The sequence below is a fragment of the Poecilia reticulata genome, linkage group LG8, assembly GCF_000633615.1.
Source record: "Poecilia reticulata strain Guanapo linkage group LG8, Guppy_female_1.0+MT, whole genome shotgun sequence".
In the NCBI taxonomy this organism is placed as follows: Eukaryota; Metazoa; Chordata; class Actinopteri; order Cyprinodontiformes; family Poeciliidae; genus Poecilia; species Poecilia reticulata.
Window position 1 is genome coordinate 2,134,379 of NC_024338.1, and position 12,672 is coordinate 2,147,050.

At 40.2% G+C, this 12,672-nt stretch overlaps 2 protein-coding genes across 2 annotated transcripts in view; one reads left to right on the top strand and one right to left on the bottom strand.

Annotated features, from left to right (window-relative positions):
• The first annotated feature begins 118 nt into the window (after positions 1-118).
• Positions 119-7,569, top strand: scpep1 (serine carboxypeptidase 1). The gene is made up of 13 exons (XM_008415087.1): positions 119-230; positions 442-581; positions 1,436-1,525; positions 1,956-2,111; positions 2,332-2,406; positions 2,684-2,756; positions 3,471-3,508; positions 3,593-3,721; positions 5,169-5,253; positions 5,361-5,474; positions 5,573-5,710; positions 6,608-6,771; positions 7,082-7,569. Exons 1-13 carry the CDS (start codon positions 179-181, stop codon positions 7,142-7,144), a joined length of 1,317 nt encoding a protein of 438 aa, XP_008413309.1. The 5' UTR covers positions 119-178; the 3' UTR covers positions 7,145-7,569.
• Positions 7,570-8,461: 892 nt separating this feature from the next.
• The window catches only part of engase (endo-beta-N-acetylglucosaminidase), an 11,990-nt gene continuing 7,779 nt past the window's right edge, over positions 8,462-12,672 (bottom strand). The window contains exons 11-14 of the mRNA XM_008415086.2: positions 11,653-11,795; positions 11,145-11,244; positions 10,933-11,044; positions 8,462-9,744 (exon numbers count right to left, since the gene is read on the bottom strand). Coding sequence (XP_008413308.1) covers positions 9,355-9,744; positions 10,933-11,044; positions 11,145-11,244; positions 11,653-11,795 — 745 coding nt within the window. The 3' untranslated portion in view covers positions 8,462-9,354. The remainder of the gene's footprint in view (positions 9,745-10,932; positions 11,045-11,144; positions 11,245-11,652; positions 11,796-12,672) is intronic.

Here is a 12,672-nt window from a genome sequence, read left to right on the forward strand (position 1 = left end):
GTGTGTGTGTGTGTGTGTGTGTGTGTGTGTGTGTGTGTGTGTGTGTGTGTGTGTGTGTGTGTGTGTGTGTGTGTGTGTGTGTGTGTGTGTGTCAGCTGACTGTGTGTGTCAGCTGACTGGGCTGGTGTCATGTGATTTTTGTCCTGAATCGGAGCGGAACGGCCGGCTGACTGAAACAATGGCTCGGTTTGAAGCTCTCATCTGTTTTCTCTCTGTTCTCATCCCCCAAGGTAAGCTTTCTGGATTCCTCCACCCCACTAAGTTACTAGAACCTGCCCTAAAACGTGATAGTTTTCTGTTCAACATCTACTGTAAGCTCCTTGACTCCACTGACTGCAAACCGAAAGTGAATCTTTATAAATAACTTGCTAAATAAGCACATATTTGAGTTAATTGAAGAGTGCGTGTAGATACAGGGGGATGTACGTGTGTTGTTCGCAGGGCTTCCCTCTCCGCTGGCGGGGAAAGAAGCATGGGACTACGTGGAAGTGAGACCCGGGGCCCACATGTTCTGGTGGCTTTATTATGCTGACAGTCCGTCTGCTCAGTATCAGGACTTGCCGCTGGTCATGTGGCTGCAGGTACAAAATAAAACCTAAACCATTCAAACCTTGTATTTTAGTGTATTGATCTGAGTTACCGTAGATTAAAAATAAGGATGTTTTATTTTCTTCATATCCAGTCATATTTCATAAGTTAGAATCTGCGTTCACATGAGGCTCGTTGGCCAGATTTAAAGTACACTTAATGCTAAATACCCTTAACCATAATGTTAAACATATTATAAGCATAATATATTCTGTAAGAAAAATGTTTTTTTTTTTTGTAATTGATCTGTCATATTCTAATTTTAAATGTAACATTTAAAAAAAATATAAGCAGAAAAAAGCAACAATTGGTAGAAATAAAAGCTTGAAACAGCAGTGTATGGACAACAGAAATACTTCAATAATTGAATTATAATTTGAATTTATTGAATATGTAAAAGAATGCATCCCTCAGTACCATTCAGTTGAACGACTTTGTCTTAAAGTAATTTGTGATTCATGGAAGAACTGAATTGAACATTTAAAATGTTTGTTGGTGGAAGTGAACATGGTGTCACCTGATGAGTAACACCAAAGATGCTTCTATTAGTAGCCACCGAGGAGGAAGTAACCATCAACCAGCAGCAGTGTCAAAGTTTCCCTGAAACTGTTGCTAACGTGCGCGTCTCTTAGATAAACGATGCACAGGTTAATGTTCTGCAGCTTTCTTCAGTGTGTCTCACTTTTCTCAATTCATATTCAGTTCAAACTTTAACTTGAAATGTGCTGACAGCTCAAGTTGTAACAGATATTCTGTGGGCAATCCAAAAGTTCAGAAACCTGTAAAAAAAAAAGAGAAAAAACAGAATCTGTTCCAAAATGAACATGGCTCTGCTCTGTGTTTTAAGGGTGGACCAGGAGGATCAGGGAGTGGCTTTGGTAACTTTGAAGAAATTGGACCCCTGAACAGAGACCTGGAGCCCAGGAAGACGAGCTGGGTAAGATATCCCAGAAAATCACTGTGATTTTCTGAACTATTCTTACCTCTCGCCATGTTACAACTACGAATTATAACACACAGATTTTATTCTGATGATATGTTGCTATGCTTATACCAACATAAAGCCAAGACGTTCCTCCATTGGTTTAAAGTCCATGTTTTACAGTGGAGATGATGTGTTGTAGTTACATTTGCATGTACAAGTGCGAATGTACGCTAAAACTTTGAGTTCAAAGTTGTTTTTGTTTTTCGATAATAGTTTAGTTGAAGTTGTATTTCATGTTACATTTAAGAAATTTCATAAAGGATCTACAAAAATATGGATGAGCAATTTATAGGTTCTTTTCTGTAATCCATGCTAGCTAGCTACAAAATAAAAACTAAAATAATGAACAAAAAACATTGTGTGTGTGTTCTATGTTGTGTAGGTGCAGGCAGCCAGTGTGTTGTTTGTGGATAACCCAGTGGGCACCGGCTTTAGCTACGCGGAACAGCCTGACGGCTTTGCCACCAATGTTTCCACTGTGGCCTCAGACATGCTGGTGCTGCTCAAACATTTCTTCACACAGATACCAGAGTTCCAGGTGAGCTGACCTCCAATCAGCTCATATTGAAGCAACAGTAATGTTGTCTAAAAGCTTGGCTAACTTGTGGGGAAACTATTCACTTGTAACTAGACTCATTCTTATGGTTCTAAGTGGGGTTATGTTACATTTTCACTATTTCCTTGCCTAAATTTGAGAGGATTATTTGTCATATGAAAGAAGTGATTCCACTGTGAGTTAAAATGTCTGAACTTTGCAGAGCAAGCCCTTCTACATCTTCTCTGAGTCATATGGGGGAAAGATGGCCGCTGCCATCTCACTGGAACTCAGCAAGGTGAGCTTACTGATCTTTGGGTCTATAGCATCAGATCCACAGCTTTACTCACAGAGCCTTAGCTGTATTGATGGAGTATCACATGATGGGCCACATAAGCCAGAAGTAAATCAGATTTGCAAGTTTGATTTTTTTTTTTTTTTTTTAGGATTCTAAGCAGATGTGCACTCTGTCATTCACTTATATGACTTGAACATGTTATATAAAATTATGAGTACTTTAGCTTTTCCTGATAACAAGCTGTGGCTTTTAATCTGGGTGAATTGTCTGTTTACAGGCTATAGCCAAAGGCTCAGTGAAATGCAACTTTGCTGGTGTGGCACTTGGAGACTCGTGGATTTCCCCGTTGGGTCAGTATCAGTCAGACTTTAAGCCTCCAGGTCAACCTTTGTCCCCAGTTCTAATCAAAAACACACCAGAAAAATGCTGCACAGTCAGATTTTGGACCTTGATGCTTTTGCAAGTTTCCTCTTGTGACAGCATTTTCATGTCACACCACTAGGTGGTGTAGTAGTTAAAAAAACATCATTTATCCACATTGTAAATAATTAGGCTCCAAAGTGCCAGAGATCAAGATTTGCCAACCTTCCTTTAACTGGCTTTGTTTAGTAATACGTGATGTACAACTTTAGGTAATATATGTATTTTCTTTTTATCCCCATTTGATTCAAAGCTACTATCTCTACCAAAAAACTGACAGCACATCATTTCACCTTTTGTTCTATAATCATTAGGGGGGAAAAATTTATTGATCAAATTTGAATCAACAGTTCAGACTTCAGCAAATAGGACATTGGTAAAGGCCAGCTAATCATTGATCCATCTCTACTGTTTTATTAGCGGTTTTATATAGTTGTTAACTTTTAAAGTTCAAAAAAAAATTTTTTGTATGTGAATAGCACTTAGTGATGGATACATGCATGCAATGTTTTCACGTTTCCTGTCAACACTCCTCTACAGTCTCTCCATGTATGATCAGATCATCTGGAAAAACAATCGTCACATGATTTTTTTTTTTTGAGAGATAACATGCCTCTCACTGTAAGAATGTCTTTTGTTACCAGACTCTGTAATGACGTGGGGTCCATACCTTTATACCACTGTGAGTAACACACAGAGTGCGTTTCATTAACAACCGTGGATCCAAGCTGCTCTGTTGAATTTCCATCTGACCTGCTGTGTGCAGTCCCTGCTGGACAACAACGGCCTGGCTGATGTCAACAGTGCAGCGGAGAACGTGAAGCGAGCTGTGGAGCAGCAGCAGTTTCTGAAAGCCACTGAGCTGTGGTCGGTCACTGAGACGGTAGTGGAGCAGGTTGGTACCACACTAGAGCCTGGACAAGCCATAACAATTGTGACCACTCACAACTCAACCATTCTAATTGAAAAACTGACACAGCCATCAAACACAATGGTTCTTACACCACACTTGATGTCAAAGAAAATTCGATCACGTCAGCTTTGTCATACGGCCAAAACCTGCCAACAGCAAAACAGGCGAATCGTTTAAGCACAATGCTCTTTGCTTGGTAAAAAACTAACCAAAAGAGAAGTGTAGTGGAGAAAATCTGGGATTCCCTGTAAGACCTAGAGAAGACAGCAGTGAACCAAGAGCTGCGGGGAGCTACTTAAGGCATGTTTCATCTTCCTCTGAAGTTGGAGTTAGGATGTGGAAATGGCAACAAACCCCAAGTCCAAGTTCCAAAACCAGGGGGATTTGCTAAAGTATGTGTTCACTGCCCAAGCTAACAGCTGCTGGTAATACGAGCTAATAAGAATTCAGTTTACAGTTTGCTTGAAAAAAATTCTTTAAAAAAATGCATTCTTCTACCAATCACACAGTGCCCACGGCTTGTTGGGGATAATCACTTTGATTATCAGTGGCTATTAATTTCCCAAAGGGCAATTATTAATAGAACTGATTTATTCATAACAAATTATTATTACCTGATTGTCAGGAATCATTAGCCACATACCTATGTAGGTTATCGAGGTGTGGTGTTGGAATGAATCGGCGCTGTAATTGAGGCAATTTAAGCAACTGAAAAACAAAAATGTAACAGACTGAGCTGAATGGACAGAGACGGCATTTTGTCTGGAGCTGCTGAGAAGCTTGTTTACCGGAGCAGGAGGGAAACAGGATGTCAATATGAAAAAGGAACAGTGTCTTATTAATATAACTCAGATCTTCAAAGGAGAAACTAACAGTTGATGTGGACTTGGATCCAAAGTACTTGAATACAGCCAGCATGTTCAGGATCTTTATGATTTTTATAATGTCACAGGGTGTCCCTGCTGTTTGGGGCTACCCTTGGCCAATGGGCTTCTGTCAAACTTAGGTGTGACATGCTGTGAATGCTGGGATCTGGAGTTGCTTTACCAGTTCCGGCTTGAGGTCTGGTCACAAGGTCAGGCATGTGAAGTTACACACAACCCATTGACTGATGACATGGTCAAATCCCAGCAGGTTTCAGGATAATTTTTTTCCCCTTTTTTTTGTTAAAAAAATACCAGCTCTGTTTTACAACAGCTTAGAAATGTCATGAAGTATATTGGTACTTGGGAAAACGTGATATGAACTGAGGTAACATTTGGGACTCACTGATCCTGAAGACCTCCGCAGGTTTTGGTAGCACTCTTGACAAGTCAGGAATGTTTTGGTGCCTTAAAGATCTTTAGGAGAGGGGTTATAATAGTAGGACTGAAATAATGTACAAGTCTAAGATTTATTTTTCAAGTCGGCAAAATTGTTTTCTTCCCAGAACACCAATGGGGTGAACTTCTACAACATTCTAACCCAGCAACCAGATGAGAAAGTCACTACTGCTGCAGGAGAAAACTTCATCTGTATGGTTCTATCTAAAACCTAGACTCCACTTACCAAATGAATTTATGAATATTGGGCCTAATATTATTTCTCTAGCCAACTGATGTACTTTTCCTCTCTGCATCAGCTCTGCAAGCCCGCCGCCACATTCGCCCTCTGCACAAGCAATCACTGAACGAACTGATGAATGGACCAATAAGGAAGAAACTGGCCATCATCCCTCAGAATGTCACTTGGGGAGGTATTTGGAGCTGGATTAAGTCTCCATAATACAGACTGTCCAGTGTTATGTTTTATGTGCTCTCTGCCTTCTTTGTCCTCATCTATTCTGGTTTTCAGGTCAAGCAGAGGATGTGTTCAGCAGCATGGCCGGTGATTTTATGAGGCCAGTAGTGGATATAGTGGACCAGTTGTTGACAGCTGGAGTCAATGTGACGGTTTACAATGGCCAGCTGGATCTTATAGTGGACACCATGGGTAAATGAGCTTCCAAATCAGTGATATATTTAACACTAGAGATGTACAGAGAGGCTGGTGACCAGTCAGTGTGAAACTCAGAAATAGATTTTTTTTTTTTTTGGTCAGTGAGCGTGCTCTACCTAAATGCAACCAGTTAACATAATGTTGTTCCTTTGAGAAGAACATTGTTTGCTGTTTTTGGTATTAAGTACAAGTTGAAGAGACATGTCTGTGGTATAGTCAGGATGTCAGACACAGACAGAGTATGGTAGATAATAGGAAAATGCCTTTTTTTTTTTTTTTTGAGCTTCCAGTTGAGCTGGTGTGGGCTGGGTTTGGAGATGCTGGCAGCTTTTGGGAAATCTGTTAAGGTTCTGTGTGTTCCAAAGATTAATCACTCAGATTGCTTTTTACTGTTGGTTATGTCAAGTTATGCTAATCACTAAAAAGAGGCTAAAGACTGTTGTAAATGCCAACTTCATCAATGTCTATTTTTAAAATTCTGATGTGCATAAAGTTGGCTTGAATTTCTTCACCTATTGCTACTGCTAAACTACTACAATTAAAATGATTGTGATCATTTATTTATATAGTCTACATCTGATCAAAATGTTATTCGGACCTAGTTGTACCACAATGGCAATTCAGCCACAGTTAAAGGGGGATGTGTCTATAAACTAAACTAAACTATTCCAACGTCTTCAGCACCAGTTGGTAAACTTTTTTCATTGAGTGTTCTGATAATACACCATGACACCCACTGTTCTAATTTAGTAAGTCATAAGAAGACTAAAGCAGAAGGATATATAATCATTTTCCAAATAAAAACTTGAAACTAGTACATCTCTAGTGAACACATGTAACCAATCCTCATGTTTGAGCTCTGGATGTAAAAGCACATTTTTATTCTTCCAGGTCAGGAGCTTTGGGTGAAGCAGCTGAAGTGGGAGGGACTTCCTGGTTTCAGCCAGCTGAGGTGGAGCCCCCTGGATGACCCAGCCTCCCCAGGAACCACTGGAGCCTTTTTCAAGACTTACAGGAACTTTGCATTCTACTGGATCCTCAAAGCTGGTCACATGGTAAAACCTGAGCTGGTTCTACTTTAGTTTTAAATATTGAATTTCATGAAACACTGATCTGTTTAGTTTGGAATAGTAGAAGGGTGTAGAGTAGACCTGTAATACAATGTAGATGGTTGAACTGTAAGATGCTATAACATATTTTATCGAGAAGTACTCAGATTTTTGCTTTGCTTTCTGTTTGGTGTTGACTGAAGCTTGAGATGTGATTTTTTTATTTTCCTATGAAGCTAATTAAATGCAAAGTGCATATTTTATAGCAAAATGGTAGAAATTCAGCGTTAAAGTGTAATCTTCTGTTATACCTCAGATTCCTTCAGACCAGGGAGCCATGGCCTTGCAGATGCTGAAGATGATCATGCAGCAGGACTGAATGAATGCTGTGCCAGCTGCGACGGCTCTGACAATCACACATTCTTTTTTTTTTGTTGCTTTCCAAAATGTACTTTGATATCAGGTGTACTTGACTTAAAGCTCTGTAAATTCCAGTCACTAAATACAACTTTCTTTTGTAAATACTCTTGTATGTTTTCTTTTTTTGTTTTTTTTGGCATGCTTCTATCAGAAACTCTGATCAACACTACTAACTTTAACTGGGTGAATTGATTTGCAGATGACTAATGACCATAAAACAGAACCTTTGGCACCATCTGCAAGGGGTCTGTGGGTTTTGCCTCTATAATCTACACCATCATTATGTCATCACCATCTACAGTGACTCTCTTTGAAGAATTTGAATTAATGGGTTATAACAATGTTTAATTTCCCGTTGGGATCAATAAAGCATTTTGAATTGAATTTGAATAAGGGTGTTGTTGAAAATGTTTAGGCTTCACTTTTCCACTTGGAAAGTGGTAGAAATAAAAATTGGAGCAAAAACGTTTTAGTCTTGATATGGATGATATCATCCATAATAATGTCCTGATCAAACTGTAAGCTCAGCTGGTATTTTGAGAAGTATGGTTTGAATCCCCACCGAAGCCTTTCTCCTTTCTGCATGAGGTTTCCTCCCACATAGCAGAATTAAGAAAATTAGGATAATTAGTCTGTATAAATTGCCCAATTTATACAGATTTTGTGTAGCCCTGTATCCAGGAAGTACCCCACCTCCTTCATGACAACTGGAGAAATGCACCAGGCACCTTGTGACCCTGCAAAGATAAGCTGGTATAGAAAACGCAGATTTCTCATAAAAAAAAAAAAATGTTCATGGTTTTATATGAAGTCTGCGACAGACAGCGACCTGTCGCTTACACGCCCGGAACATTAGCTGGAGATGGGCACCAGCACCGCCCGACCCCACTAAGGGACAAGGGTGTACAGAAAATGGATGGATGGATGGATGGATGGATGGATGGGTTTTATGAAGTGGTGCTCTAAACCAGTATCATCAAAATAAAGAATGAAGAAATGTCTGGCATGATTGTGTTTCATTCTTACAGTAGAGTTATCAATACTTAGATTGACATATGGGAGCTGTTTTAGCTGCCCCTCATCGCATTGATAGAAATCTCTCCATACTGAATGGCGGTGGAGCCGGGTCACCGAGACGACATATTTGCTTTGCAGAAGGACAACATGACAGGAAAAAACTGGGACTGAGTCGTGTGTGTTTTCTATTTTTCTTTCAACCTTTTGAGTTAGCCATCTGTATTGGCTAGCTAGAATATTGATGCACCTGAACACTGGACATTTTATATTTGTATTTTATTGAGGTGGTATGTGGTTAACCAATACAAAGTGTTTAGTGCTCACAGTTGAAAACACGTATATACACTGTATAAAAAGATACAAAGTGTAACTCTCTGAAATAAGGTCAGACTAAATTTTCTGGTTCTCCTTCAAACCTCGCTCTGTACCTCTGTATGGGAAGCTCCTTCTAGCGTGACCAATCATGGAAGCTTCTAGCAACCTTGTTTTTCACAGAAATAAACACACAATCAATAGATGGACTGATTTTTTTGGATGAGACCAGCCACTTCCGGTCAATGAGTAGCCAACTCACTTTTTACGTAACAACTCATCATTATGGCTTCTAAGAAGACCGGGATTGTTTCTGTGGTTGGAACAGTGGTCTCAGAAATAAATTTCTTCAGGGCCAGTCCTACAGCTTTTAAATGTGTCCCTCTTACACACTTGAAGGCACTCTAAGCTTTTCGAGGAATGCAGTTTGAGACTTCGAGGTTGTCCTAGTAACTAGTGATGGTGGGATGAAGCTTCATGCACCGCGGCGCTTCATTTGCTCCAACTGTGACATCAAGTGGACTGTATATGTAAAACAGGCAACGTGAAAACATGATACGTGACGCCTGGGATTGAATAAACAATTAAATGTTTGATTCCGACATAAATTCTGATTATAATCTTAATCTGTTTATATGAAACAATGTCTGGGGTTGTTACTCTAACCACATTATTTATTACTTAAAAATAAAAACTTGAACTGTGCTCGGGATCAGGTGGTTTCGCTGAGATGATTCCATCTGCTACAAAAAAACATCCATGCTCAAAATGTATAAATGAAAGTCTTTAAAGTGTGGAACGTATTTGCAGACAGCTATTTGTGTGAAATCCATTTTCAGATCATTCTGTGTAGCTGAGCTGTCTTCTTCCCCACCAGCTCTCTGGGATGAGGGAGCCCCCCCTGGTCACCGGCTCCACCAGCAGCTCCAACACGCTGGGTGGCTCAGGCACGAGCAGCTCCGTCACCCTGAACTGATTGGAGTAGGCCCGGGCCAGCAGCTCCAGCTGACCCGGAGGGATTCTTGGGTCAGGTCCTCTCAGCCTTCTCCAGTACACCCTGAAGTGGCGCACAGATTCCACGGGGTAATCCCAGCGCAGGGTAGCATTGAGACGCAAGCAGGAGGACGAACTCTCTGGTGCTGAACCGGCTCCACGCAGCCAAACCACATCATCAATGCACAAGCCCCGAACGGGGTCAGTGGGTGGCTGCAGAGTACCCACGTCCAGTACCTGACAGAAACACAGCAGGTGGAAAAACAGTTCCTTCAACACACGTCAGGTTAGATCTAAAAAGTAAACCGGTTGTTTAAATTATTGGATCTATATAGATAAATTCATTCTGGATGGATATTATATCACTCCTGGTATCTGAAATGGTAGAATTGATCTAAGTTGTTTATTGGGTTAGATGAGTTTTGAAGTATAAAGTTTAAGTATGGTTGAGGTCAAGGCCATTCCAGAAGCTTAATGTCAGTGTGTTTTATCCTCTTCAAAATTAGTTTATGTGTGTTTGAGAACAATCTCCACTTGATCCAAGGTGTGACCTCTGATAAAATTAATTAATTAAGATGTTCAAGAATAACCTAAGACCCACTGACAGACTGAACAGAACTGCATAGGAAGGCGATGGCCAGGCGAGTTCTTCACTGAATCTAGTAGAAAAGTTTAGAAAACATTAATATGGTCCTTATGTGTTTCTGCAGAGACTGAAAAAGGCACATGGCAGTAACCTTGAAATCTGAAGTCAAAAATATAAATAATTAGAGTAAAACCAGATGACAGCATATGAAACTGACTTAAATTATATGACAACAATAGGTCTGGACTTTAACTAGGCCATTTTGTCTTTATGACCAAACATGGAGGAACAGCATTCAGATAATGCACCACAAATCTAGAACAAACTTTCTGAAAACTGCAAAGCAGCTGAAACACTGAGTTCCTTTAAATAGAGACTTAAAACACACCTGTTTAGAGTACAAATGAAACATTGATAAATAATGCCATCAGACAAAATGTTGTTTCAACTGTGTGTTCTGTCTGTATTATTGTGTTTTTATGATGTAAAGTGCTTTGAACTGCCTTGTTGGTGAAATGTGCTATAAAATAAACTTGATTGATTGATGTCATAGAAAGCAAGATTAGCAAACTCTAGATGCCACATGTTTCATTGAGATTTACTTGTTAACTATAGAATGAGGCTGATTACAGCCCTTTGTAATAATGTTATGTTAAAAAAAACACTTCCCCAGTTTTCCCAAACAAAAAATGACTTCAAACCATATTGGAAATGGTCCTTGAGATGCATAAAAACCATAAAGACTTTATGCATCAAACCTTCTCCAGCAACACTTTCTATGTCTCTGTCTCATCTAGAAAATGATTCATGTACTCTGTAGAGAGCAGTGATCATCTCACCATGATCTCTCCCACTCTGCAGCTGAAAGTCATGTCCTGAGGCTCCCCTTCCCGATGGATAAGGACACACACTTCTCTGAGAACGCAGCCATGAAGCTGCAGTTGTGAACATCTGCTCCGAGCAACAATGGAACAACAGAAAGAACAGACATTTATGATCTAAAACGAAGTCAACTCAACGAAACTGCTGCTCTGCTGTCACTGTGCCTCACCGAACAGTCCATCCATGCAGGTCTTTGTTTCCACAAAGCTCAGACATCTGGCTCTCCAGCTGCGGTCCACTTCCCACAGTCTCCGGGGTCACACTGGTTACTGTGGAGAAACACAGAACATTTATCAGCTCAAACTTTAAGACAGACTGTTTTCCTTTTCAAAAACATCCAAGTCAGCTTTGGATTGTTTTCCTTTATAGAAAAACATATTTGATTGTACATTTCTAACTTGAATTGTATTTAAGATCAAGTGTTTGTTACAGAACAGCTTAATATACATATTTTGTTATTAAGTTTAAATGTAAGGTTATACTTAAGAAAGACTATTGTCTTTCTTAAGTAAAGACAACAGTCAAACAAAAAAGTATGTTTACTAAAGAATCGATAAGAGCTGCTGTACGGATCTATTATAGATCTTCTACGTTGTGCATTTTTGATCCAACAACAAATCCGGTAGATTTTTGGCTCTTCATATTGGTCCTGAGGTTATGTTCCACAAGAAACTCACGTGTGACCTCATGGACATCAGTGTGGGAACAGTGAGAAGAGTCTGTTGTGCTCAGCTGCAAAGAGACAGTTATCCCAGCAGACGCTTTGTACACCAGAGTTACCATGATCCTGGAATCCAGCGGCACATGGAGAGAGAAAATCCTGGCAAATACACAAAGTAATGTCATTTTTTATTGCTTATAGCATGAATGTTGTATTGACAAGACAGAGTAAATGAAATGATCCACAACACTAGGAGGAAAAACTATCATGTTTGAAGTAAGAACATCTTCGGCTATAGTCACAGATCCAGTTGCCTGGATCCAGATCCAGGCAACTGGATCTATGATTAGATCTTCCAGTGTCTTCTGGAGTTTCATCAAAGCAAATCAGGCTGAATTTTGTTCTGGAGAAATCAAAGAACATGATCCTCACAGTGCCGCCTGCATCGTCTAGATGACAGTGGGTTTGTTGGAGCAGGTGTTTGACGGCATCATCAACTCTAACTCCATGGCAATAAGCAAACTGCAGGGGGTCTTGATATGTCCTTGTCTGCTTACAGACCCTCTGGGCTTATAGTCATTGATGACTGATGGGTGAGTTTGTCATGAGGAACCAGGCAGGTTGCCAACCACATCAATGGAATTTCCTTCTGTTTTAGGTTGGCCTAAAAAGACTGAAGAGGTGCTGCACAGGCCTTTCAGGACTCCAGAGTCCACACCATGTGGACCTGCAGTCTTCCTCTCCAGCTTCTTCCTGCATGCCTACTCGCCACCTTTAATCTTGACTAAGTTACTCCTCAGTAATCCCCCATCCCCCTCACTAAAATTTCATTTTTTGTCTTGTTTAACAGTTCATTTGGGTCACTAGTTACCCTGGATAACTGGGGAAGCATATCACTGTTTTGGTGGATACATTATTAAGTACAAAGTAGCTTATATAGTTGGTCACACACACACACACACACACACACACACACACACACACACACACACACACACACACACACACACACACACACACACACACACACACACAC